General features: G+C 40.4%; 1 protein-coding gene across 2 annotated transcripts in view; it reads left to right on the forward strand.

The window, feature by feature from the left end:
- urb1 (URB1 ribosome biogenesis homolog) overlaps positions 1-26,878 on the forward strand; it is a 427,266-nt gene that overhangs the window by 287,687 nt on the left and 112,701 nt on the right. For both annotated transcript variants that reach the window (XM_051925732.1, XM_051925734.1), the window contains 3 exons: positions 3,339-3,528; positions 4,144-4,202; positions 14,364-14,554. In XM_051925732.1, the coding sequence (XP_051781692.1) occupies positions 3,339-3,528; positions 4,144-4,202; positions 14,364-14,554 (440 nt within the window). The remainder of the gene's footprint in view (positions 1-3,338; positions 3,529-4,143; positions 4,203-14,363; positions 14,555-26,878) is intronic.

A 26,878-nucleotide genomic window follows, 5' to 3' on the forward strand; every position in this document is an offset into this window, starting at 1 on the left:
AAAACATTTGAAGCGGTAGCCATGGATGGCAAATGAACAGTCAACGTGGCTCAGAGCTGGATTTGGACCGCAGCACAGACCAAAGCGAGTGAGTATGTGTTTGATGAGCTGTTCGAGTTGGCGGGCAGTGCTCTGAGGTGCGTTTCCTATCACGTGGGAGGAGGGGTAGAGTTTCTGGGCGGGGCTTCGTTGTTTCTTTCCCATGGTTTTCGATGGTGGACGCGGTCGGGTGTCGTAACCGAAAAGAATAATGAAAAGTCAACATGGCTCAGAGGTGCATGTGGACTCCTAGAACAGACGAAAGTGACTTAGGGGTGGTCGGTGAGTTGTAGCGTCCTGGCACATGAGCAGGCAGTGTGAATGCCTAGAGAGCGAGGGTGGACTCAGGCCAGGGAATAAGGAGTGTTGGTGGGCGGGGAAACGTTTTCCGTATTCCTGCAGGACCATCTAAGAAGACGCATGTTTGTCGCGGATGCGGTGGACGTGGGCCGGGGAATAAGGAGTGTTGGTGGGCGGGGAAACGTTTTCCATGCTCCTGCAGGACCATCTAAGAAGACGCATGTTTGTCGCGGAATGCGAATTGCTGTATGTAGCGTGTTAAAACAGTTTGCGATGGTTTACGCGGTCGTGCATAGTAACAGAAAAGTCAACGTGGCTCAGAGGTGCATGTGGACTGTAGCTCAAACGAACATAAATGATGGCATGTTTTCTGAGGCGTCGCGTCCGAGTTGGTGGGCGTGGCTCTGCGAGTTGTTTTATCCAATGTTCTTAGAGTTGGTGGGCGTGGCTGTCTTGCGTGCTTTCCATGGGTGGCTACTTGTCGGCGGCTTAGTGAATTATATACAGTGGGCATGGCTGTCTTGCGTGCTTTCCATGGGTGGCTACTTGTTGGCGGTGCGTGCTTTCCATGGGTGGCTACTTGTCGGCGGCTTAGTGAATTATATATATAGATTGGGTGGAATTCATCTGACCCTCGACTTTAACAAGGGCCCCAGTCCCTGAACTAGCCCTACAGCCCCACAGCATGATGGAAGCTCCACCAAATTTGACAGTAGGTAGAAGGTGTTTTTCTTGGAATGTGGTGTTCTTCTTCCGCCATGCAAAGCGCTTTTTGTTATGACCAAATAACTCAATTTTTGTCTCGTCAGTCCAAAGCACTTTGTTCCAAAATGAATCTGGCTTGTCTAAATGAGCATTTGCATACAGCAAGCAACTCTGTTTGTGGTGTGAGTGCAGAATGGGCTTCTTTCTCATCACCCTGCCATACAGATGTTCTTTGTGCAAATTGCGCTGAATTGTAGAACGATGTACAGATGTTCTTGCAGGTCTTTGGAGGTGATCTGTGGGTTGTCTGTAACCATTCTCACAATCCTGCGCATATGCTGCTCTTGTGTTTTTCTTGGCCTGCCAGACCTGGGTTTAACAGCAACTGTGCCTGTGGCGTTCCATTTCCTGATTACATTCCTTACAGTTGAAACTGACAGTTTAAACCTCTGAGATAGCTTTTTGTAGCCTTCTCCTAAACCATGATACTGAACAGTATTTGTTTTCAGATCTTTTGAGAGTTGCTTTGTGGATCTCATGCTGTCACTCTTCAGAGGAAAGTGAAAGGGAAGCACAACTTGCAATTGACCACCTTAAATACCTTTTCTCATGATTGGATACACCTGTCTATGAAGTTCAAGGCTTAACGAGCTAATCCAACCACTTTGGTGTTGCAAGTAATCAGTATTGAGCAGTTACATGCATTCAAATCAGCAAAATTAGAAGGGTACCCAAATTTTTGCACAGCCAGTTTTTCACATTTGATTTAATTTCATACAACTTAATACTAACTTCACTAAAAATCTTTGTTCGGAAAACACCCCAGTACTCAGATGTTCCTAGGAAATGAAAGATATACCACTGTTATCTTTTTTGTTGAAAGTAAATTATTATGCAGGCTGAGAGGGGTTCCCAAACGTTTTCATATGACTGTATGTTGCTATATTTCTTTCATACAGAGCCTGCTTTGCACATAAATCATATTTATGTGTTTAATCTATTTTTCCAACTATAGTATTTGTAACGTAATCATTTTATATATGCCATACGTCAGTTTGCAGCTAGTCCATCCTCCCTGACATCAATACAAAATAATGTTTTAATCATTCATCTTCTGTTCCTACATGACTAAAAGAAGTGTTGTTGTATTTGAAACTAGAAAAAATGAAGTTTAGAGAATCTGTCCATTGTGATAGAACGGGGGGCGCCTGTGAACCCCAAACCACATGAACACAGTCCCGGGTTCAAACGAAGGATTGTTTATTATGTAAATACCTCCAGAAAATATCAAAACATGAGTTATAGTATCTCTTTCATAATCTTTTTCCACCGCAATTCCCTCCTCCACTCAAGTGTTGCCTTCCTTCTTCTCAGCTCTGACTTCTCTGGACAAAGGAGTGTGGTCCCTTTTATTGAGGACCTGGGATTACTTCCAGTACCAGGACTGCTGCCCATTGGAAGCACTTAAGGGACGCACTGAAGTCCCACATAATAGGGAGTACATTTCCCTGTAGTGCCCTCCTGTGGCACCCACAGACCCCAGCAGGGTTGTACTACAGGACTGCAACTCCTGCCATTCCCTGTTGTTTCCTGAAAGGGCACTGATATCAAGGGCCATTGCCATCTGGCACCTGGGGGGAATAAACATCCCACAGAGACTGTCCTTCCCTGTCCTCCTTTTATCCCGGTCAGGGAAGGTACTACAAACATGTCCATTTGCCTAGGGCCTCCTGTCCGGGTAAGGAATGTTCTCCTCTGTTTGGGATGTCCGTCCATCCACCTGGGAAGTCCCGTTCGGGTATGAAACCTTTCTCTTCTTTGTCCAGGATGCCTGTCTGTCCTCTTGGAGCCTTTTGTCTGAGTATGGAACCATCCTCTTTCCTGGTCGGGATACCTGTACATCATGTCTGGCATTTACACCAGCTATTGTTACCTGAAAACCCAATAAAGAGGTTTATAAGAAAAAAAGAAGGAAAAATCTGCTTTTTTGGGTCAATTTTACCACTGTTTCTTTGAGTGATAGTGTTTTATGCTTCCATTTTAGTCCATTTATAGTCACAAATTTCAGTTGCCTCACAAGGCCAGAAAACATTGCTTCCATTAAACAGAAAAATACTGACAGGACAGGCAACCGTTTTAATTGTTGAACATTTTAACTCAGAGGAAAAAACGTCTGATTTTTAAAAATGTCCTCCCTACCATAGTAATTATTAATGTGTAACCCTTTGTTAATTGTATCAAGGCTATAACTGCTACTTATCATAACATACCGTTTATAATTTGTACTCTTTCAGATGGAAATTAGTAGATTGTGTTACTAATAAATTCGATGGCATTCAAGATGAGCAATCTAACTGGAAAAAGACATTGTTGATGGCATCTCTCAGATGGCTCACGTCCTCTTATGCTACTAACAAAGAATCAGATGAGTCCATGAAGGAGAAAGAACTGACCATTTTAAATAAGTTGAAAGAATTAATTGTGGTAAGAAAATTCATATGGTGTAGTATTTAAACATAATGACATTCTTTATCTTGGATTTGAAAATAGAGTTTACTGTATATGTCAAATATTTTTAAAATATGCAATGTCTGACTTTAGTGTCTTATTGTTTAGAGCTATATTATGAAATTTTTAAATTATTTTTGAAGACCAGCATAATTTTTGTTGTAAAAAAAAAATAAATAAAAATACTGTTGTTGTGGTTGGTCAATTTTGCTTAACTTCTCGACCAAAAGTTGAATCTGTCATCTCTTGGCAAATTGGCTTAATCCAGTTCATCATCACATCATCACCAACCAGCTTTGGACATGGAATCAGTTCATTCCAGTACATTGCAATACATGTTAATGGTATATACAGTTAATTAAACTGGACCAGAGTTTCCAGTCAGCTTAACCTGCTTGTTGTGTGGGATATGCTGAAAACCCTGAGTACACTGACGAAAACTTCATGTAGACATTGAGAGAATGTACCGTGCCTACAGTGATCTGTAGCAGGAACACTCCCTGCATTGCCACAGTACTGTCATTAACCAAAAGTATGTTTAAAAAATGTATATTTACTAATAATAAAATACATTTGATATGTTTTTTTAAGGTTTCTTCTAATGGAATTGATGCAGTAGAATGGAATTCATTTATCAAATTGGGACTGAAGTAAGTAAATGTCATTTTTTTTTAATTCTGAAGGGTGTTTCCACCTTTGTTCATGTGCAGTATATTTGGGAAGAATTTGAAATTAGATAAGGTGACTTTGGATAGTTTTCACCGTACTGCCTGGCAAATTAGTATGAGTAGTTTGTTTAACAGGATACTTGGGAGTAAAGGCCAAAAAAGCTGTGTTTGATTTTGTCTTTAGGTATAGACTCAGGCTGTGTGTGGATGAGGGCTGACAATCAATTAATATTCATCTGGAAGTACAGTGCAGATAATGCAGAAATAAGGATCACAGGCGTTTTGGACCTCACAAACAAAAGAGAAGCTTGTCTGTGTGATGTCTGATATTTTACGCACCACAACAGATTGAAAAAAATGGGGCAGAAATTGCTGTTGAACTTGCTGTGCCTTTTAACTCTTTGTACAGCACAGACTCTGTCAGGCAGCACGTTATTGGCTGTCATAAAAAGAGGTGATACTGTGCGGGAAGGTCAGCATGTAATCACTAAAAATGACATGCCCAGCAATTTCACTTATTTAAACTGACATGGTCTATCAATGAGATCAGCAAGTACAGTTGGCAAGTCTGACATACTCAATGACTGGAAGTCATATAATGTAAAATTCGCTTAAGGCATTATTTCATTGTTTTGTGAATTGTAAAGTCTTCAGTATCTGAAAGTAAAAACATGAAGGAGATACAAAGGCTGATAATGCTAATGCAAAATTACATTATCATTCCTCATTAAAACTTAACCATTTCTAATTTTACTGGCCCTCTCAGATGTAACAAGTAATTTATCAGTGTAACTGTAAAATGTCAGGGAGGCATTGTTGTATCAAGTATCCACTATACTTGAGTATAAGTAGAGATTCCTTTCTGGAAAATGACTGAAGTAAAAATAAAAGAATCTAATATGGTGAGAAAAAGTATCTAATATTAAGTGTGCTTACTGTAAGTGTCATAAGTACAAGTAAATGTAGGATCTTGCCCTATTTTATATATAGTAAAACAAGTTTTAACAAACTTATAATTATTCAGTGTACATTCTTTATTCATGTGAGTCAACCACTGAAGTATGAGCCAAGTAACTGTAACTTAAAGCAGTGACCTTCAGCCTGCGTGGTCATCTTAATGATTTTATCCAAATACAGTGGGTAGACACTAATAGTAGAGGCATACAGACTCCCTCCGCTTTAAAAAAAAAAAAACTATCCCGTTCTTGAAATCCCCATCATAAAATACATTTTTGTAACATGAACACCTAATTACAATTAATTGTGCCTATTGACGCACTGCGCCTCATTAAATGTTTAATAAAATGTTTTACATAGAGTTTATCACTTCTAATTTCACCTTAACTGTGACTCAAAACCTCCAGCCGAACCCTGTTCTGTGAGCTACAGCAAGGTGCACTTGGAATATACTGCATAGATGATGGGTGTTAGTGCCAGCAGTGCACATTTGAAAATCCATCCAGATTCTTCATCTATATTTTCAAATAAACACAAGAGCACTGATACAGTAAAGGTTTTGGGTAACCACCCCATATACTTGAAGCAAATGGCAAAAAAGAAAACAGGCTTTACACTAACAGTGGCAAAGATGGCGGTTTATATGCTGAGTGGACAGGAAGTGTCGGGTCAACAGGCACAGAAACCGGATGTGATATTAGTGGAATCAGAAGTGACTTCAGAGGACTCAGTTTCAGTCATCTGGTCTGCAGAGGGAAAAAGAGGGAAAGGATTAGTGGACCATGCCAATCCCTGTCTTGGTGGGTAAGTACAATTATTCAAGCCTGTAAGCAGTCTCCCATGCATACGTTTGTGACACAGGCCCCCATTCCCACAACCTAAGAGCCCAGACCTGTCGGGTTGAGTGCTCCAAACTGAGAGGTTGTGAACCCCTTAAAGAACATTGATGTTGGCATGGATAGAACCCCAATAATGGAGGACAGTAAATGGATAAGTCTATAGGTCCAAAAACCACCTTGTGACATGCCTGTTCAATTCCCTATGCTCTGCCATCCACTTCAAAAGAGGATGATCAGTGACAAAGGCAAACTCATGGCCTAGGAGGTAATACCTCAGCTGAATAACTGCCCACCTGATTGCCAGAGCCTCCCGGTCCAACAGTTTCCATCTCAGGGTCATAATGGGGTGTTCAACACCATCGATGCTTTGGCTCAGCAAGAGCTGTGTCTGAAGCGTCAGTCTGAAGGACAAAAAGCAAAGAAAACTTAGAAGCCATCAAGATTGGTGCTGATGTTAGGGTTTGCTTCAGGTCACAAAATGCTTCTGCTTTAGAATCTTATATCACAAGGTTTGGGGTCCGCCTTTTTGTTAAATCGTCAAGGGTACAAACTGGTGGACAGGGCCTTTTGACTATGGTATGTCATGCACAACCAAAGAGGTCTGTCAGAGTTTCTTGCGCACCAACTCTGAGACTGACAGGATAACTTCTTCCAGCTCCTGTCATTGTTTGGCTGTCAAATTGGTGCTACAGTTAAGGACTAATTTGTGAGCAAAGAGAGAACTGGACTGACCGGAGTGGGGACTGAAGTCCCTTTCCTTTCACGGTTTCAGCAGGTTACACCTGTTCACTTGGCCAACAATTTGGGTGTTTAACTAAATCTCTTTAACTTTGTAAGGGCTCTTTCAATAGGCTAATAATTGGAAGTGGGAGGTGGGCCGAGTACCATTCCAAGTGTGGAACTCCCTGGGAGTTGAGTCATGATTGTTACAATGGGCTTGAGTTGCTTGAGCCTTCTCCATGTGCTCCTGTAAAATAGGTTTGATTTTTATGAATCTATTGCATAATTGTGCTATATATTCCAATATACTGTATTTATAGAAGGGAATGGCTCTTCCTCCCATTCCTGTTTTAGGATGCTGCTCATATAATAACTCAAAAGGGGAGAAGATGGCCTGTGGAACTTCCGGTAGGCAAATAGTATGGGTGTGAGTAGCTGATCCCAGTTCCCCCAATCCATGCTGACCACCTTCCATAGCATTTGTTTGAGGGTCTGATTGAACCAGTCCACTAGACCATCAGTTTGGGGATGGTATATTGAGGTCTTTAGGTGTTTGATCTTGAGTAATCTGGCAACTTACCTGAATGTTTCCAAGGTGAAAGGCGTTCCCTGGTCTTTTAAGTCTTCTTTGGGGATGCCAACTCACACAAAGATCCCTACCAACTCCTGTGCAATGTTTTTTGAAGTAGCTATTCGCTGTGGGACAGCTTTGGGATAATGGGTGGCATAATCTATGAGGACTAAAATGTATTTATGTCCTCTAGCTTGAGGGTTCAGTGCACTCAAAGGGAATATCAACCTGGGGAATAGGGATTAGAGGAGTGTTGGTCTTTCTAGGAATGTGCCGCTGTTGGCATTCCGGGCAGGAAGCACAAAACCAACAGGCTTCCTCATTAATCCCCAGCCAACAGCATCGGAGGCTGTTTACCTGAACTACTGCACTTTTTTTTGCCAACTTTAGGGTGTCATCATTCCACTGTTCTCTTTTAAATGGGCCAGTGTTTGCTTAAATTAAAAATCTAATACAGAAAGAGGATCGGGGGTGATGTCAATGGGCGTTGCCTGCAACCCCGACATCCCAGCATCAGCTAAAGAAGTGTTGGCATTTTCTGGAGTGGTATTGTAGATTTTGGAGGACGGCGAATTGGATCATCCATATGGATCCCCCTTATTTGATAACACACAAGCCCGACCTGTACCATACAAGTTTCACAGTGAATACAGGTCAGACTGGTCTTACCAGCAAGCCACTTTTACAGAAACACAAAATGGCGAGCGACAATAGAAATGTTGCTGCTGGAGTCGATTAAAGCTGTAACCCGATGCCCATTTACTAACACCACTCCTGTACATGTAAAAGAGAAGAGGTTAGAAACTGCACAGTACCTTCTTCCTTTTGCCCAGCTGTTTTCCCGGCCTCCACACACTTGAAAGAGTGCAGGGAGGAAATGCACTTTTTCTTTGGCTTCATTGCACATGCCATGTCGCAGTGGAGGGGCTCACAATGGGCAACACGTGCTTCCTGGGATAGACGCGTGGACTGTTCTGCACGCTTTCCTTGTGAGGCTGTCCGATTGTTGCTCGAGTGTGCATGTTTTTAAATAGTTGCCTCCGGATCGGCTGGGCGAGGAAGTCTGGAAGGGTATTCACTAGTATGTCATGGGCCACTTGTTCCACAAACTTTTTTGAGTCATTTATATCAGGCCTTCACCATCTGCCCACTTTACCCCTCTCTGGGTCAAACTTCCACTTTCTACAAAGCCTCACCTGCTGGTCCAGGGAGATGCCATACCTCTTCAAAACCTTGGCTTTCAGTTTGTCAGGCAGCCTGGGCATCGAGGTCATAGTAAGTCTGTTGCGCTTCGCTCTTCAAAAACAGAGGCAGTATGTTGGCCCATTCCGCTACCTCCCAGCGGTGTTGGGTGACAGTATTCTTAAAGATAAGAAAATGTGATTCAATATCATCCTTATCTTGGAGATGCATTAGTACCTGAGACAGAGCCCCGATGAAGAGCAACATATGCTTGGTTGCGCACCTCACTGTTGGTGAGCTGTGGCGTCTGGTCACCCATCTGGACACGCAAGGACTGGATCTCAGCTACTATGTTTGTAATGACAGTTGCAAGGTCCTGTTGTTCAGTCATTGTTCTGCTTAAAATCCCACTGTAAAATAAGCACAAGAGCACAGTTAAAGGTTTGGGGTAACCACCCTGTATACTTGAAGCAAATGAAAAAAAAAAACAGTCCTTACAGACATGAGTTAAAATGGAACTGATAACAATGGCAAAGATATGTTATATATGTTAAGTAGACAGGAAGTGGTGGGTCAAGAGGCACAGGAAGCAGAACTGATGTTAGTGGAACAAAAAGTGGTTTCAGAGGAGTACTTTTCAGTCTGCTGGTCTGCAGAAGGAAAAATAGGGAAAGGATGAGTGGACAGCGCCAACACCGTAAGCTGTCTCCCATGCACACATGTGTGACAGTACAAATTCTGTATTTTAGGTAACTGATTTAGCAAAGCATTGTGAATATATGCATGGCCCATTTATTTTCTGGTTTTATATAGCGGTAAGGAAAATATAGTGGAGTACAAGGTAACTACTTGCATTTGAAAATGTAGGACATAAAGTGACAGTAGGGAAAAATTTAAGTAGATATATTTTCAAAAATACTCAAGAAAAGTATTTAAGTATTTCTGCTTTGTTACTATACAACACTGGACAGAGAGAATTAGTAATTCATACATGCAAGTATGAATAATATCAGTATCAGTAATATATGAGACAGTATGTAAGTTAAGACACCATAGGTTATTCTATAAATCTATTGATCAGTTGATTGATTTGTTTATTTATAACCCAACATAGGGTCAGAAGAGAAACCTAATTCATGTGTCCGGGATTGGCTGGTGATGTTAATTGTCTCCTTCAGTATTAGCTTTTCTCATACCTGAGGAGGGCAATCCCCAGTACATACCTAGAGAAAAATACTGCAAGAGAATAGCTGACTCAGAATATGCAATTTAGGGGTTCCTCCAAGAGGCTAAGCTATATTGTTCACACTGCTGTGGGCAGGCAAGGGCAAACACCTGTCCTTGGGTGTTTCTAATTTCCTTCTACAGTTAAAAAGTATTAGGCTGTATTATGCAAAGACCCAACTTGATCTAATTCCTTATAGATTTATCCCTTACTGCAAAAAGGATTCTGGTGGATTTCCTGAAGTAAATTTGAAGTGAAATTTATATTGCTTTTATATTTATACTAGTAAAATACCCGCACTGCAGTGGAGAAGTAGTGTGTTAACACTAGAATTACCAGAGCCTACGAAAAAAACTCATAGATTCGGCCCACCTTAAATTCCATCGCACCTCTCTGTCAGCGTCTTTTGAGCTGTAAATGTGCCAATAAAGACGAGCGGCAAGCAGCCTGCTATTCCATCTTACCCACCGCCACAGACCGTGCACAATGTTCTCCCAGCTCATGCCTTGATTATCTGGGAGTGAAGTGCCAGAGTTTTAGAGTGGAAATAATAGATCGTAATTTGGAACAAATGTATTTCATGTGTGTTCCATTTCTACAATAAGCTGTGTAAACACATTGTTAAAACAGAAACGTTTTTCATATTATAGTAGTAAATGACAAAATGTTGGCATAAACTATATAATGTGTGAAGCCTGAAGTCCAAAGATCAAATAAACACTTTCACAGAAGGTTCAAGGACGATACAACAGCTTCCGTGGCGTAGCGGTAAGATCTGCTGACTTGTAATCAAGAGTTCCCGGTTCAATCCCAACTGACTCCTATATTTGCCGTTTTCAGTAGTGAGCTGCTCTTATTGTTAATATTATACAGTACACACATACATTTGGTTTGCGTCTGTACCAGACAGTGTACATTTATAGTACTTGTAAAAGTTACCTTTTTTTTTTTTTTTCACTTTTATTGTCTCAGTCATGATCACGATACATACTACCCGCCCCCCCCAGGGATCTGATGCTGTTCGTTTTTATTTGAAACTGGGAATAACTGTAGATGTGAGTGGTGTTTTGAGGCAATGGAACTGGACATTCTCTGATCTGGAGGGATAAAAGCTGACATACAAACGCTGGTGAATCTGCCTTCTTCGTATCTCACCGTCACTTGATTTTTTTTAATTCAGTTTTATTGAGTGTTCCTGCTCATGCTGAATTAGTATGCACCTTATGGTCTATGTAAAACAGAGACATAGGTATATATGATATTTGGAATTATTCATTTTATGACCTGTATAGTACATTTCGGAAAACATTGTGGCACGTATGCAACATTTTTCATATTATTTATATTCATTCGCATAACATCTTGCGGTTGTAATCAGTGGCCATGTGTTTTTTTTCCCCCGATTTTGCCAGTCTCCATGTTGCTGAACGGTTCTGTTTCCCCAGGACATGCAGAGGAAAGAATAGTACAGAGAGGTCAGTTCAAATTCAAATGTTAACAGTTCACACACACGCACACACACACACACACACACACACACACGTACACACACACAAGGACCGTCCTTTCTACATTTACGACATGTGTACCTGTTGCAATGCAATGCAATCCTGGTACCGTTACAAAGCTTTGGTGGTTGTAAGCTTCATAGTAACATAATTGGTGCGTCGACCTTCAAAAGTAGAGTATGCAGAGGCATGCCCGGAGGATTAAGAGTGTGAAGAAACTCTACCAGACAGTGCACCGCGTCCTCTAGTTCTACAACAGAGTTGACAGACTTGTATGATTTTGTTTTGGAAGTTAGTTGGTGAAGTAAAATGGTGTTTATATGTGAAGTCATGTCATTTTTTCATGTTTTAATAGCTCTCTCCCTCAACCATGATACGTCCTTTTCATGCAGATTTCGTAGGTTGGGGTAAACATTTTCAGTAAGGGTTTGTAAGGTACTCACCAGGAGACAGAGATTGTTCACTTGGAAGCGACAACGAAACAATTCCGTGGCAACTATCAGTTCACATTCAGAATCATAGGGTGAGAGCTTAAGCATTTCACTGCTGTGTAGTATAATTGTCTCCTGTACCGTCATCAGTCCACACCTTGAACCTGTCCCAGTCATTCAGTATATAAGACACAATGTGTCTGCAGATATCAAGGCTGAGACTGATATGGCCTTGCAATAAGTAAGAGAGAGAATGGAAGAGGCAGGCGCAATCTCGGGGCATGGAAACCACTGGGTACGGGTCGGTGAAATTGTGATCGACAGTGATCACCGGAATAGACAGGTTATTCGGAGTAAACTTGCACCCGTTGAGAAAGAAAGTACGAAGGAAGGCGAGAAGCGGTGGAGCAGGGAATGAAAAGCAGAAGTCAGCACCAGGAAGACATACGTGAGCAAGTAATGAAGCCCAACAATGACCGCCTTGAAGTGTTGGAGTAAAATTAAAGGCAGCAGTCACGAGGAAGGAGACATGAGGAAGTAAGGAAACCCAACAATGTCAGCCTTGAAGCGGTGGAGTAAACGAAAAGGCAGGAGTCACCAGCAGGAAGATGTGAAGCAAGGCCAACAATAACAGGCTTGAATGGGTGGAGTAAATGAAAAGGCAGGAGTCACCAGCAAGAAGACGTAAAGGAAGGTGAACAATAACAGGCTTGAAGCGGTGGAGTAAAGAAGAAGGGAGCAGTGAGCACGACGAACAGCTGAGGAAAGTAGGAAAGTAAGGAAGCGAGTGAGGAGGCACATGAGCGAGGGATGTCGTTAATGTATAGGGTGGTCCAGATCTAATTATGCAATTTTCATTACGCTATAACTTAAGTTTATTAGAGAATTCACAGCACCTGCACTGCACATAGAGATTTCACTTAAAATTCTTTTTGTTGCCGATAGATGGCAGCACCTGCCCTGCATTCCAAAATGGCAGGGAGATGGTTGTCAGTCGAACAGTTGCATAATTAGCTCTTGTGCGTCTCTGCCGTGAAATAAATCGTCTGTTAACAGAAATAAGGAATGAAATCGCCAAAAGGAGAGGTCAGTTCCGAAAGTTCCTTACAGCATAATGGTGAGAACCGCAAAAAGAAGACGTTATTTTTGAAAGTTCATTACGGGGCATGGGGCGAAATGAAACGTAACATTTGTAAGTACAGTGTAAAGGATGAGCATGGGAAATTTGGGCTTCCTACGTATATTGGAAGTCGCAGAAATTGTGAGGGTATATACAGTTTAGGGGGTACACCAGTTCCCCCCCCCCCCCCCCCCCCCTTGGGTGTTGAAATATGACATGAAACAAAACTAACTTTTGTAAGTACACTGCAAGGAATGAGCATGCAAAATTTCAGCTTCACTCCTATATGGAAAGTGGGAGAATTAGTGATGAGTCAGTGAGGGCTTTGCCTTTCATAAATATATATATATATAGAAATTCAAAATACGAGGAAAGTATGAGCAAAAAATTCAGATCTAAATACGAGCATTGGCTCGCATAACGAGCCACGAGCCAGGCTGTGGGTATAGCTCGCGGCATAGCAAGGGGGCGTGGTAGCAGTTGCGAGCCGCGATCTGCGTTGTCTGCGTTTCTCACTTAAGTGCACAGGTGGGAAACTGCCCACATCCATGATTGTTCCTGTGGCTGATGGGCTGCAGCTGCCATGTCCTCCCCGCATATATAGAGAAGCGCGAGCCGGTTAAGGGGGAGAAAAAGTAAAAGAAAAGAGAGAGAGAGAGAGAGAGAGAGAGAGCGCACAAGCAGGCAGGCGGGCGGGCGAGTGAGTGCAGGCTCGCGTGTAGCTGAACAGTGAGCTGAACAGGCGAGCCAAACAGCTGAAGCAGGACGGTGTAGAGAAGGTCAGCTGCATTAAGAGTGTCTCACCTGTTGCAGAGCCCGCAGGTGAGACGCTAACAGAGAAGAAGCACCGGGGATTGTCATCTGTTTTTTAAAGACGGCATCCTTTTGACGTTTTAAATTCGTGTTAAAGGATTGTTATTCTTGTGTATTTTAAACCTCCACTTCACAACTGTTTTAAGGATTATTTATTTAAAGATTTATTGAATGCTCTACTGCACTTTGGACACCTGTTTTGATTCTTTTAATAATCAGTTATATTATTTACCAGTGTTATTTATTAAAGGTAGACTACAGTATATATAATTTATCAGTGTTATTTGTTAGGAAAATTGATTTTTATGTTAATATATTTGGGGTGCAGAACGGATTAACTGGATTTCCATTATTTTCAATGGGGAAGTTTGTTCTAGATACGAGAAATTTGCTATACAAGCTCAGTGCTGGAATGAATTAAACTTGTATCTAGAGGTTCCACTGTATAAATTAGTTTGAAATAATGACCAGAATCCAAAATTAAAGAGGAAAAAGAGAATTCTTCTTTACTTTCTTGTCTTTACTTCAACTTTATATTTTGTTTCCTGAATGTTTGTTTCTGTATTGAAAGATACCTTTTTTTATTTATGTTTCATTTTCAGTGAGTAAAGTAAGTAAATATATTGCAGTTTTAAGTTGTTATCAATACATTTGTCTTTTGCCTACACATTAGTTTTCCAGACTACACATAATTTTTCATTAATAATACTTTTTTTTTTCTAATTTATAATATGTAATATCTAGAATCCTAAATCTTTCCATATTTTTAATTTATAGGAACCGCTATAGAGAAACTGCCTTCCTGGAAGCTCTGAACTTCATGCTTGCTAAGCTGTATAATGATGACAATATACCAGAAAAGTTTCTGCCATTACCTATGATACATATGATGATAATAAGTCATTCTCTGTTCCTTCCAACAATATTGAATGAAAAAGTTGAAAACAGTTGGGATCTTCTTGCAAAAGGTATGAAGAGAAAATTCAGTAACTATGTTATCACCTGATGCAGCACCTAGTAATAATATATTTATATATATATATATAATATATAATAGCATAATAATATGGTTAATACACTGAAATATGCAAAATGTTTGCTGGGATTTCTGTCTGGATATATACAGCTGCACTGACCCTATCAATTTTCAGCACAGCTTAAAAGGCTGTTAGTTTGAATCTAGCCTTGGGAATAACTGTAGTACTCAGCTCCTTATGCTTGTTCTCTGTTATCTTTAACTTTTTATCTCCATACTAATCACTCAAAAAATATCATATACATTTAAGTCTCTTTAGATAAGGAAAATTTGGAATCACTCTAGGGTTGGATCAGTACTAAAATTTTGACTTTGGTATTAGTACCAGATTTTGGACCTCACTACCTATACCAGAACAGTTCTGAAGCAAATAATGAATAACTCCAAGTAGGTTAGCCAAGGATTGCTGAAACTAGGGAATGAAGCAGGGCAAATTTTAGCCCAACATTTTAAAGCAAAAGTAAAATGATTAACATGTTAAAAATTGTTATCTTAACACTTAAACTGCCGGAAACCGGCTATAGTTGGTTCCCAGTGCAATTTGCCAGCACGCCGGAGCCAAGTATATTCGGCGCTGTACATTCATTGAATGCTGCAACCGGCTATAGTCGGTTCCCAGTGCAATTTGCCAGCATTCCTGAGTTGATCAATTCAGTACATTCGTTGAGCAGCCAGCTCATGACCACTGCTGCCCACTGCAGCATCACTGTCCCTGGGATTCAGCCGCTGCACTAGACTAGCCTGCAAGCATCAGCATTGGCCTCTGTGTGCTTACTTACAGCCAGTTCAAGCAAAGTTGGTTCGGTGATTTACTGAATTTCATCAATGGCATCAGTTGCATTTGTACATATAATAATAGATTGTTGCCTGTTGTAGGTTTTTTGTTTTATATATATATATATATATATATATATATATATATATATATATATATATATATATATATATATATATATATATATATATATATATACACGTTTTACAGTTCATTGGCAGTGTGTAAGTAATTGTGATGCTCTTTGCATGAAAAAATGCAAATGCAAAAATGCTGATTCCAAGGCTACAGGGGATGAATTATGAAGAAAGATTAAAAGAGCTGAGCCTTTTTAGTTTAATCAGAAGAAGATTAAGAGGAGACATGATTAAGATGTTTAAAATTATTAAGGGAATTAGAACAGTGGATGGAGATAGTTATTTTAAAACGAGTTCATCAAGAACACAGGGACATAGCGGACATTTCGCACAAACATTAGGAAGTTTTTCCTTACACAGAAAACCATAGACACATGGAATAAGCTACCAAGTAGCGTGGTAGACAGAGTTGAGGGACTTTCACAGGTAGACTTCATGTTATTTTAGAAGAATTAAGTGGATAGGACACGAGAGCTTTGTTGGGTTGAATGGCTTGTTCTCATCTATATTGTTCTAATGATCTGATGAGGTGTCCAGGTATAGTTAAATTTAGTTGTGTTTCTTAAACAGTCTTGTTGCTTTGGTGACCTCAGACTTTATATTTTTGTTTTGCTTCTTTAATAGCTTTGTCTAGGTCACACCAGGGAATTTTTATATGTATCCTTGTCATCTGAATGAAAAAGAGCAGTGTGCTTTTTAGTTTTTGTTGCAACTATCAATGTTTACCATCTCTTTTATTTTGGGTATAATTAAATCATCAGGGTAGGAACACAGTGTTTATTATTTAATTTCACTGAAACTGTATACCTGTTAATAATAGAAGAGCCTTAAGGGTTTTAAGCAGGAGATACACTTTTCATCATGATAGTTACATTAGCGCTCTGCAGTATTCACTGTGGATGGGATTGGAGTTTCTAAATTTGTTTTACAAGAAGAAAGGTGGACAGCAAAGTTGTCATACTTTATACTGATGTACCACCAACTGGTATGCTCTGTTATTGGACCGGTAACATTAATTCTGGGTTTTATTACCTGCCTAGGAAACTAAAGCGGCTGAAAGTACAAGGGGTGATGAAAAAGTTTTGAACTTGATCCTGAAGAGGATATTCTACAGGGCTAAATAGGTGAATTACGTAGTCTGATGGTTGTTGTCCATCCATCCATCCATTTTCCAACCCGCTGAATCCGAACACAGGGTCACGGGGGTCTGCTGGAGCCAATCCCAGCCAACACAGGGCACAAGGCAGGGAACCAATCCTGGGCAGGGTGCCAACCCACCGCAGCTGATGGTTGTTGTTTATAATGTAATTTTCTTATTTCTGAATCAAGTCAGTAAAGATGGCAAAAACTGAAAAATGAAATATTGTGCTTCTGTTTAGTCATAAAGCAAAAGAACAGTGTGACTTCAGAGATTCTTGGCTTCAGATTTCTGTCATAGCGGGATGTTTCCTGAAATTACCCATGGACTGGCTGTCCTTTGACATTAATTATAGAATGAAACATTGTCACTACATAGAAGATCATAATAGATAATGAACACACAACAGTGTGTGAAATAGCAGACTATAAACCTGGGGAACTGAATATGAACAAAGTTTCTGTTGGCTCCTGAAATGTACTTTTAACACATTCAAATTTTCAAGAAGAATTCCAAGCTAACAACTTCAGAATAGGAGACATTTAAGAAGCATTTAATAACTGGAGGTGCTACAATGCCAGAAGAGTGCAGCCTGTGTTAATTACTTACCTTAAAAAGCCACATAACTTGTTGATATTATGTTATGTTTTAGTGTTTGCAGCATTCAGTCTGGGAAAACTGCAAGGAGAGCTGTCATCAATCTTCTTTCTGCATAATGATAGTGTCCCTTCTCAAACTGAATAGATTATAATGGAAAATTATGGATTAGAAGTGATGCCACACCCAATGTTTTCACTAGACCTGTATGTATGAGTGCCAAGTGTTCACTAATTTGAAGAACTACTTCCATGGTTACTTATATCGTGCTCCTAGTTGTGATTGCGTAAAGGCCAGAATGACTGTGATTTTAATACAGTTTGATCTGTTATACTACATCTTTTATGAAGAGAAATACTCCAATCTAAAACTGGTTTAAATATGCAAATGTGCTTGTGATTGTTTTCCTTAATAGCATTTGCTAATTGTGGGTTCAGTTCTTCTTCAGGTTATATTCCACTTTGACCAATGATGAAGTGGAGAACAAAATACAGTCAGGTTTTATAAGAGATATTTTTAAGTACAGAAATGATAACGCATGCTGCCAAACACCGAGTTAAAAAGGGTTAAACTCACTGTGTCCAAGTTGAGTTGAAGGTTTTATTCTGTCTCACTTTGTTTGAGAGTCTCAGTGACTCAAAAAATATTGTTTTATTTTTAACCCTGGAGACAGGAGTTGGCGCTCTCTCTTCATGGACCTTTAGCAGTGATATTTTCTACTAGCCGACGCCCGCCGTAGCATACGATGATGTAAGAATAGGAACGGAAAACGGTGAAAAAGGAATCAAGAAATCAAGAAAAAATAAATATTTCTTGAAAGATGTAGTTGTGAATAGGTGTTTTGGTGGAGACGACAGATAATGAGTCGAAAGAATCTAACCCTAGAAAAAGCCATGTACAACTGACTGTGTCTAAAGATTGGTTGTTGTAGATTAACACAAATCTTTGCAATTGTTTGTCCTTGGGACTTGTTGATAATCATGGAGAAGGTGAATCTGAGTGGGAATTGTGTGTGTTTAAATGTAAAAAGGAGATTGGTGTTGGAAGGAAGATTCGTTCAGAATTTTGGATAGTGATCAGTTTGCACTCAATAATATTTGTATGTATTCGGGTAACAATGAGTCTTGTTTCATTGCAAAGACCTTTTGATGGCATAATATTTCAGAGGAGCATATCTACAACTCCCACCTTCGGGTGAAGGATATGGGGAGGCATGCCAGTTGGTGTGATGGTGTGTAAAAACTCCTATGGGTACGTTAGTTGATCATTAGGATCGTCACTGACTACTGTATCTACACTCTTGAAGGTCACTTTTTCTCCCTGTATAAGATCATGAAGTTTGTTGTTAATATGTAGAGAATCATCGTTTGTGACACTAAGTATTGCTCTTGCAGCAAGTTCTTGGGGAGTCACAGTTGAGAAATTAATATCACCGTAAAGTTGAGCAACCGGGTCTTATTGTTGTGGTAAGCATTGAGAAGGTATTTCTGCCGTTAGTTTTGTTGCATATATCTTAGGCTTCCTGGAAATGTGGATGGTAATGTGATCATTTTGCCTACACGTATGCTGTTATTTTCAGCATTTGCTTGCAGTTCATCTGATAGTCCTTTGTGTTGTTCCACGCGCTGATTTTGTTGATCTAATCTGAGATATTTGAGACGTACGCCCTCTGTTTTAACATACGCATCCAAGACGTACAGTTGGAATAGTTTGTCACTGGAGTGCAAAATGCTAAATATTCCTCATTGCTAATCTGTACGCGTAAAATTGTAAGTGAGTAAGCCTTATTCGTTTGGCGGTTCTTTTATCGGGAACATGTTGTAAATCTTTGTGCCAGCCAATGTCTCCGTAAGGGAATAAAAGTGGGTAAACCATAACATGACGTTGTTCAAAAACCTGTCAACAGAGAAGATACTGTTGTTCATTTTATAACAAAGGCTTAGGAAACAACCGCCGCAGTATAATGAAAATAGCAAGGTGTATGGGAGGCTGCAGACAGCGTGGGGAAGGGTTTGGATGAGGACGAATAGGAATCGAGAAATGCCGTGTCGGCTGCATGTGGGCAGGACCGGTTTTGAAGAGGAGCCGCAGGCAGCGTGGAGAAGGGTTTGGGAAAAGGACGAATAGGAATCGAGAAATGCTGTGTTGGCTGCGTGTGGGCGGGACCGGTTTTGAAGAGGAGCCGCAGGCAGCGTGGGGTAGGGTTTGGAAGAGGACGAATAGGAATCGAGAAATGCCGTGTCGGCTGCGTGTGGGCGGGACCAGTTTTGAAGTGGAAGCAGGACGGACCAGAAGAGAAATATATATAAGAGATTCTAAATGACTAACAGTTCTGTTTATATTGGCATGAACATGAACTGTGTGGTGTAAATTGTGACCTTTTACTTCTTTGTTTACCTCTTATGACTTTCTCCTTTTCTAGATTTTATCTATTTTTCAGATGGCTGCCTTTTAGCGATAATAATATATCAATATCTCAACATTTATTGTAATCAAAACATTTAACTTGTAAAATTCAGATTTTCCAGTTCTCACAAAAATACATGCATGGCACAAATATACTTTTTTTTTTTTTTTAATTTTTGAATTTATTAAAATCAAATTAACATTCCATACACAACTCAAGTTTTACAAAAAGAAAAAAAAAAGGTTTGAAACAGATCAACCCCCACCCCTGAGAAAGAGAGCTAGGCCAGCAGTGTAAAACTTTATGCGAGTAAAGACAGGTGAATAGATAAAATAATAAATGAATAAAGATCAGTGGAGTCAAAGAGGGGAGAGAACCTGCTTCCTCAATTTAAATGCTTATTCTAAAATGTTATTGATTAGATCCTGCCAGGTTATGAAAAAGTTTTGTGCAAATTTGATTTTTTCCAGTTTCAAATAGTATATAACATCAGTTACCCACTGACTTAGAATAGGTGAGTTGGGATTCTTCCAGTTGAGCAAGATAAGTCTATGTGCCAATAGTGTAGTAAAGACAATTAGTTTGTTTGTCCTTCTCCACTTTAAGCCCATCTGGAAGTTCACCAAACACCGCTGTTAGTGGATTAGGAGGGATTGTGACATTCAAGCTGTCTGAAAGGCATTTAAAGATTTTGGTCCAAAATGATGTTAATTTAGTGCAGGCCCAAAACATGTGACCCAGTGAGGCCGGAGCTTGATTGCAGCGATCGCAGGCTGGATCTTGCCCTGGAAACATTTTGGACAATTTTAAACAAGAGAGATGCGCTCAATATATAATTTTAAGTTGAATACAGTGGAACCTCGGTTTGCGAGTAACTTGGTTTACGAGTGTTTTGCAAGATGAGCAAAAATTTTTAATAAATTTTGACTTGATAAACGAGCGAGGTCTTGTAGTACGAGTAGTATGTACGCTTTGTCTGCTGAGCGTCATGTGATCACAACTGAGCTGATGGTTCTTCTCTCTCTCTCTCGCTGTGGGATTGTGGGCAATCGTCTCCTATTCTCCATCTGAGTAGGCGTGCATCACTCATATAGTCAACATCCGTATGAGCGTATACTGTTTACTGCAGCATTAGCATTGTGACTGTGTGTGCGCGTGCGTCCGCTTGTGTGAGTGTGTGTGTGTGTGCTGTGACGTGCGAGTCCCCGTCTTGCACCCTAAAACACGAAGCTGAGTCTCAGCTTTATTCAGCTTGAAACAGCAACAGCGCGGTTATTTATTGTAGCGGGATCTGCTGCTCTCCTATACACAGACACAGCAGTCAGGCAGGGCCCTGCGCATTTATAATGTTCCTTGTTCCTTGTATCACTCATCGATGGCAGGCACTTATAGCATGTCCGCGATCTTTTCTGATTCGCTTTTATGGCGAACTGCTACAGTGCTGGGAGACTGCGATTGCTTTGGGACACTCTTCCGCGTGTCGTCCTGTTGGGTGCAATCCCACAAGAGTTTAGAAACTCACTCACACCAGCCATGATTCTTTTCAAAGGTAAAGTGCAGGTTAATTTGTTTTATGCATTTTTACTTTATATTTTGTATTAATCATTTTTATATGAATAGTTTTGGGTTGTGGAACAAATCATCTGAGTTTCCATTATTTCTTATGGGGAAATTCACTTTGATATTCGAGTGCTTTGGACTACGAGCACGTTTCCGGAACGAATTATGCTCGCAAACCGTGGTTCCACTGTAATTCTATGCTTTGTGCATATGGAGCTCAAGTGAATTCTGTGCATTGCTACTTTCCACTCCTTTTCTGAAATATTGAGTAAGAGATCCTTTTCCCACTAATCTCGTGGATCTTTGAAAGGGAGGGACTGTAAAATAGTTTTATATATTACAGAAATGCTGTCTTGAGTCCTCAAGACTGAGCAATATTCTTTCCGGCATAGAGGTAGGCGGGAGGTGAGGAAAATTGGGCAGGTTCTGTTTAACAAAGTTTCGAGTGTGAAGGTAGTGAAAGAAATGTGTTGCTGGTAAGTTAAATTTGGAGTGTAACTGTTCTTAGGATGCAAAAATGTTGTCTATGTACAGATCTCTAAGTGATTTAATCCCAAATGTTTTGCAGGCATTAAAAACTGCATACGTTTGAGAGGGTGGGAAAAGGTGGTTCTCGTGCAGAAATGCCACAGATAAAAGCTTCTTTATCTTAAAATACTTCCTACATTGGTTCCATATTCTGATTGATTGAAGCACAATTGGGTTGTTAGTATATTGGCGATAACTTGTATTTATTGGGTTACAAAGCAAGGAATATAAAGAAATACTGCAGGATTTTATTTCTATTGCGGACCAAGCCTGTGTATGTTCGTCTATTTCTTTCCATGTCCAGGTTTTTGTAGTTTGTATGTTTGCTGCCCAGTAATAAAATTGAAAGTTATTATGGCGTTCGTTTATAAAACAGTGGAGAAGCTGTGTAAAGGCTGCTTCACAAAAAAACAGCAGAGCGCCTTATATGAGCAGGCAGTCAGCTAAAGAAGGGAATCAATAAATAACTATAATCGTAATAAACGAACAAAAAATAGCGGAGAATCCGCGGATTACATAAAGGAAATGGGTACCTGAACAGAAAAGTGAGTCTCAAATAGCTACACAATAACTATAACAATTGTAATAAACAAACAATAAAACAATACAGAACCGCGAAGCAAGGAGAAAGGACTGCCTTATGTGGCGTTCGTTTATAAAACAGCAGAGAAGCTGTGTAAAGGCAGCTTCACAAAATAACAGATCCTTAACAAATTGTTATTGGTATATTTTCCCTCAGTTTAAAAAGGTTTTCTTTTCTTCTTAATAAAAATTTAAAAGCAGTACTTCGCCTCTGCAAAGCGCGGGGATTTCGCTATATATATATATATATATATATATATATATATATATATATATATATATATATATATATATATATATATATATATATATATATATATATATGTATATATATATATATATATATATATGTATATATATATATATATATATATGTATATATATATGTAGGTATATATATATGTATATATATATGTAGGTATATATATATGTATATATATATGTAGGTATATATGTATATATATATGTAGGTATATATGTATATATATATGTAGGTATATATGTATATATATATGTAGATATGTATGTATATATATATATGTAGATATGTATATATATATATGTAGATATGTATATATATGTGAATGTATGTATGTATATTTGTATGTCTATATATACAGTGGGTACGGAAAGTATTCAGACCCCCTTCAATTTTTCACTCTTTGTCATATTGCAGCCATTTGCTAAAATCATTTAAATTAATTTTTCCCACATTAATGTACACACAGCACCCCATATTGACAGACAAAAAAAAGAATTTTTGAAATTGTTGCAGATTTATTAAAAAAGAAAAACTGAAATATCACATGGTCCTAAGTATTCAGACCCTTTGCTCAGTATTTAATAAAAGCACCCTTTTGAGCTAATATAGCCATGAGTCTTCTTGGGAAAGACGCAACAAGTTTTTCATACCTGGATTTGGGGATCCTCTGCCATTCCTCCTTGCAGATCCTCTCCAGTTCTGTCAGGTTGGATGGTAAACGTTGGTGGACAGCCATTTTTAGGTCTCTCCAGAGATGCTCAATTGGGTTTAAGTCAGGGCTCTGGCTGGGCCATTCAAGAACAGTCATAGAGTTGTTGTGAAGCCACTCCTTCGTTATTTTAGCTGTGTGCTTAGGGTCATTGTCTTGTTGGAAGGTAAACCTTCGGCCCAGTCTGAGGTCCTTAGCACTCTGGAGAAGGTTTTTGTCCAGGATATCCCTGTACTTGGCCGCATTCATCTTTCCCTTGATTGCAACCAGTCGTCCTGTCCCTGCAGCTGAAAAACACCCCCACAGCATGATGCTGCCACTGCCATGCTTCACTGTGGGGACTGTATTGGACAAGTGATGAGCAGTGCCTGGTTGTCTCCACACATACCACTTAGAATTAAGGCCAAAAAGTTCTATCTTGGTCTCATCAGACCAGAGAATCTTATTTCTCACCATCTCAGAGTCCTTCAGGTGTCTTTTAGCAAACTCCATGCGGGCTGTCATGTGTCTTGCACTGAGGTATGTGTGGAGACAACAAGGCACTGGTCATCACTTGTCCAATACAGTCCCCACAGTGAAGCATGGCGGTGGCAGCATCATGCTGTGGGGGTGTTTTTCAGCTGCAGGGACAGGACGACTGGTTGCAATCGAGGGAAAGATGAATGCAGGGACCTGCCCGTGGACGCAAAAGACATAGTGCGCAGGTGCCACACAAAGCCCAACCCCGCACCAGAGCAAAACGGGAGAGACTACAAACCGTCAGAGTAGGAAACAAAGTAAAACGTCATAAAGAGGTTAAAGAACAGGGAAAAACACATGGAGAGCAGGTTACAGAACAAAGCCCCCCTCCCCAGAGTAAAACGAGAGAGACTACGAACCGTCTGACATGCCGCAAGCAGGATAAAGCAAGGTCAGAAATAAAACACAGAGTAGGAAACAAAGTAAAACTTTATAAAGGGATTAAAGAACGGGGACAAACACATGGAGAACGGGTTACAGATGATGAAAACTGGAATGCAACAGCTTCAAAAAAAACCTAGGCACGAAACACATGCACACCGAGATACAGAATATAAAGGCAGAAACAACGACAGTTAAACGTCCACACCACACAGCAGAGGCGGACCCGGAAGGTGCAGGCGCCTACATCGTGCTTCGGAAGGCGCGGTAAAGTACAAAAGGCAAAGGCGCCTACACAGCATGGTAAAAACCAACATAATACGGAAGGCGCTGGCGTTGCCGCCATATTGTGAGTGGCACTAATGCGTGGTGAAGGCGCAGGAGGAGACATAGTAAAACAAGAGGAGTCAACGCCCCGCCCCAGAGTGAAACGGGACACACTACGAAGTCCACAAAGGTTCATACATCAAACCCGAGATGGTACGGACACGCGTCTGAAACCGCGTAAGCAAAACTGTCTCGGCTCCAAAACCAAACAGCTCAACAACTAACACAGCTTCAACACCTAGCCCGCATGGACAGATCTAATGAACGTGGACGCCTACAACGCGCGTCTCAAACTGCGTAGGCAAAGCAGGCACGGATTCAACACGACACAGCTCGAGTGACCGAGATACAAACACGCGCCTGCCTGGATATAATTAATGAACGCAGGCGCCTACAACGTGCGTCTGAAATGCCGCAGACCAGGCAGGCACTGCTCCAAAAAGAACGAGCTTGACTAAACGAGATACGAAGTGAAACGGGAAACACTACACAGTCCGCAGTGCTCCACAATGCACCGCATAATAGTTCGGAAAGAGCTTCGTAGTAACAGTGGGGAGACCCAGAGTGACACGGGCGAACGCTCCATATTAAACATACGTCATCCTCACACGTCCAAACTATACAGCATAGGTGAATCACATTACAGTGATGCATTATTAACAGTACAATAAACATCACAGCATCGCAAACAAATGAAAATTATTACTCGAAAAAGGGAAAATATATTCACCACGGACCAGGTGTCATTGAAACAAAAGCAGAATAAAGCTAGATCAGAAATGAAAGACAGAATAGAAAGCAAAGTAAAACGTCATAAACAGGTTAAACGAGGGGGCCAAACACATGGACAGCAGGTTACAGATAATGAAGACCGGAATTCAAAAGCTTCAAAAACAAAAGCTCGACTGACCGAGATACAAACTGAAACGGGAAACACTATGGGGTCCGCAGTAGTCCACAATGCACCGCATAATAGTACGGACGGAGCTCCGTATTAATAGTGAGGGGCCCCAGAGTGACACGGGCGAACGCTCCGTATTAAACGTGCGTCATCCTCACACGTGGCTGCCCAGCGGGCACGGGTTCAAAACGCCGGGGGTAGGCGAGCGAAGCGAGCAGGGGGCTCCCCTTGTATCTATACTAATAAAAGGCAAAGCACTCACTCACTCATCACTAATTCTCCAACTTCCCGTGTAGGTGGAAGGCTGAAATTTGGCAGGCTCATTCCTTACAGCTTACTTACAAAAGTTAGGCAGGTTTCATTTCGAAATTTAAAGCGTAACGGTCATAACTGGAACCTTTTTTTTTGTCCATGTACTGTAATGGACTGCAGCTTGCTGGCCGTGGGAGGCGGGGTTGCGCATCGCGTCATCACGCCTCCCACGTCATCACGTGAACTGACTGTGAACGCAGTACGTAGAAAACAAGGAGGAGCCCCAAAGAGCGCTGAAGAAAACATTCATTACACAATTGAGAAGGCAGCGAAACAATAAGAAGCGAGCGAGTGATGCATACAAGCATATTCATAAGTGCAGCTAAGGCGGAAACAAAGCACGGTGTAAACCGTAAGTTTAAATTAAGTTTGGCAAGATTGCTTTTCTCCTGTACAACTATACGTTGCATTCTCAACAGTAAGCTTGCACGACTTGGTCATATTACAACCGGAGTGCTGAACTGACAACGTGGTATACAAAGAGAACTATAACAATCGTAATAAACGAACAATAAAACAATACAGAACCGCTAAGCAAGGAGAAAGGACGGCCTTATATGGCGTTTGTTTATAAAACAGCGGACAGGCTGTGTAAAGGCAGCTTCACAAAAAACAGATCCTTAACAAATTGTTATTGGTATATTTTCCCTCAATTTAAAAAGGTTTTCTTTTCTTCTTAATTAAAATTTAAAAGCAATACTTCACCGCTGTGAAGCCCCTCTAGCGCTGACGTCCGAGGTTCGATTCCCGTAAGGGAGTGCAGTGAGTGTGTACGCCTGATGAGCCAAGAATTAGCGAGAAACACGTGTCGCGTACTCTTTGCATTATTTGACAGTAAACTATTTTCAACCATTCTATGATTTGCTTCTCACAACTGAAGGCACCGTGGCGGATGTTAGCTGACTTGCTGGCCAACCATAAGTGTTACCTGGTAGGTAACCACCCATACAATCAGACTGTGATTCAGACTATGAATGCCGTGAATATATATATATATATATATATATATATATATATATATATATATATATATATATATATATATATATATATATATACTAGCCAACCCGCGGCGTACCATACGCCGCATAATCAGGCCGCTTTTTTAATGATTTTTAAGC

This window comes from Erpetoichthys calabaricus, chromosome 4, assembly GCF_900747795.2.
Source record: "Erpetoichthys calabaricus chromosome 4, fErpCal1.3, whole genome shotgun sequence".
NCBI classification, from domain to species: domain Eukaryota; kingdom Metazoa; phylum Chordata; class Cladistia; order Polypteriformes; family Polypteridae; genus Erpetoichthys; species Erpetoichthys calabaricus.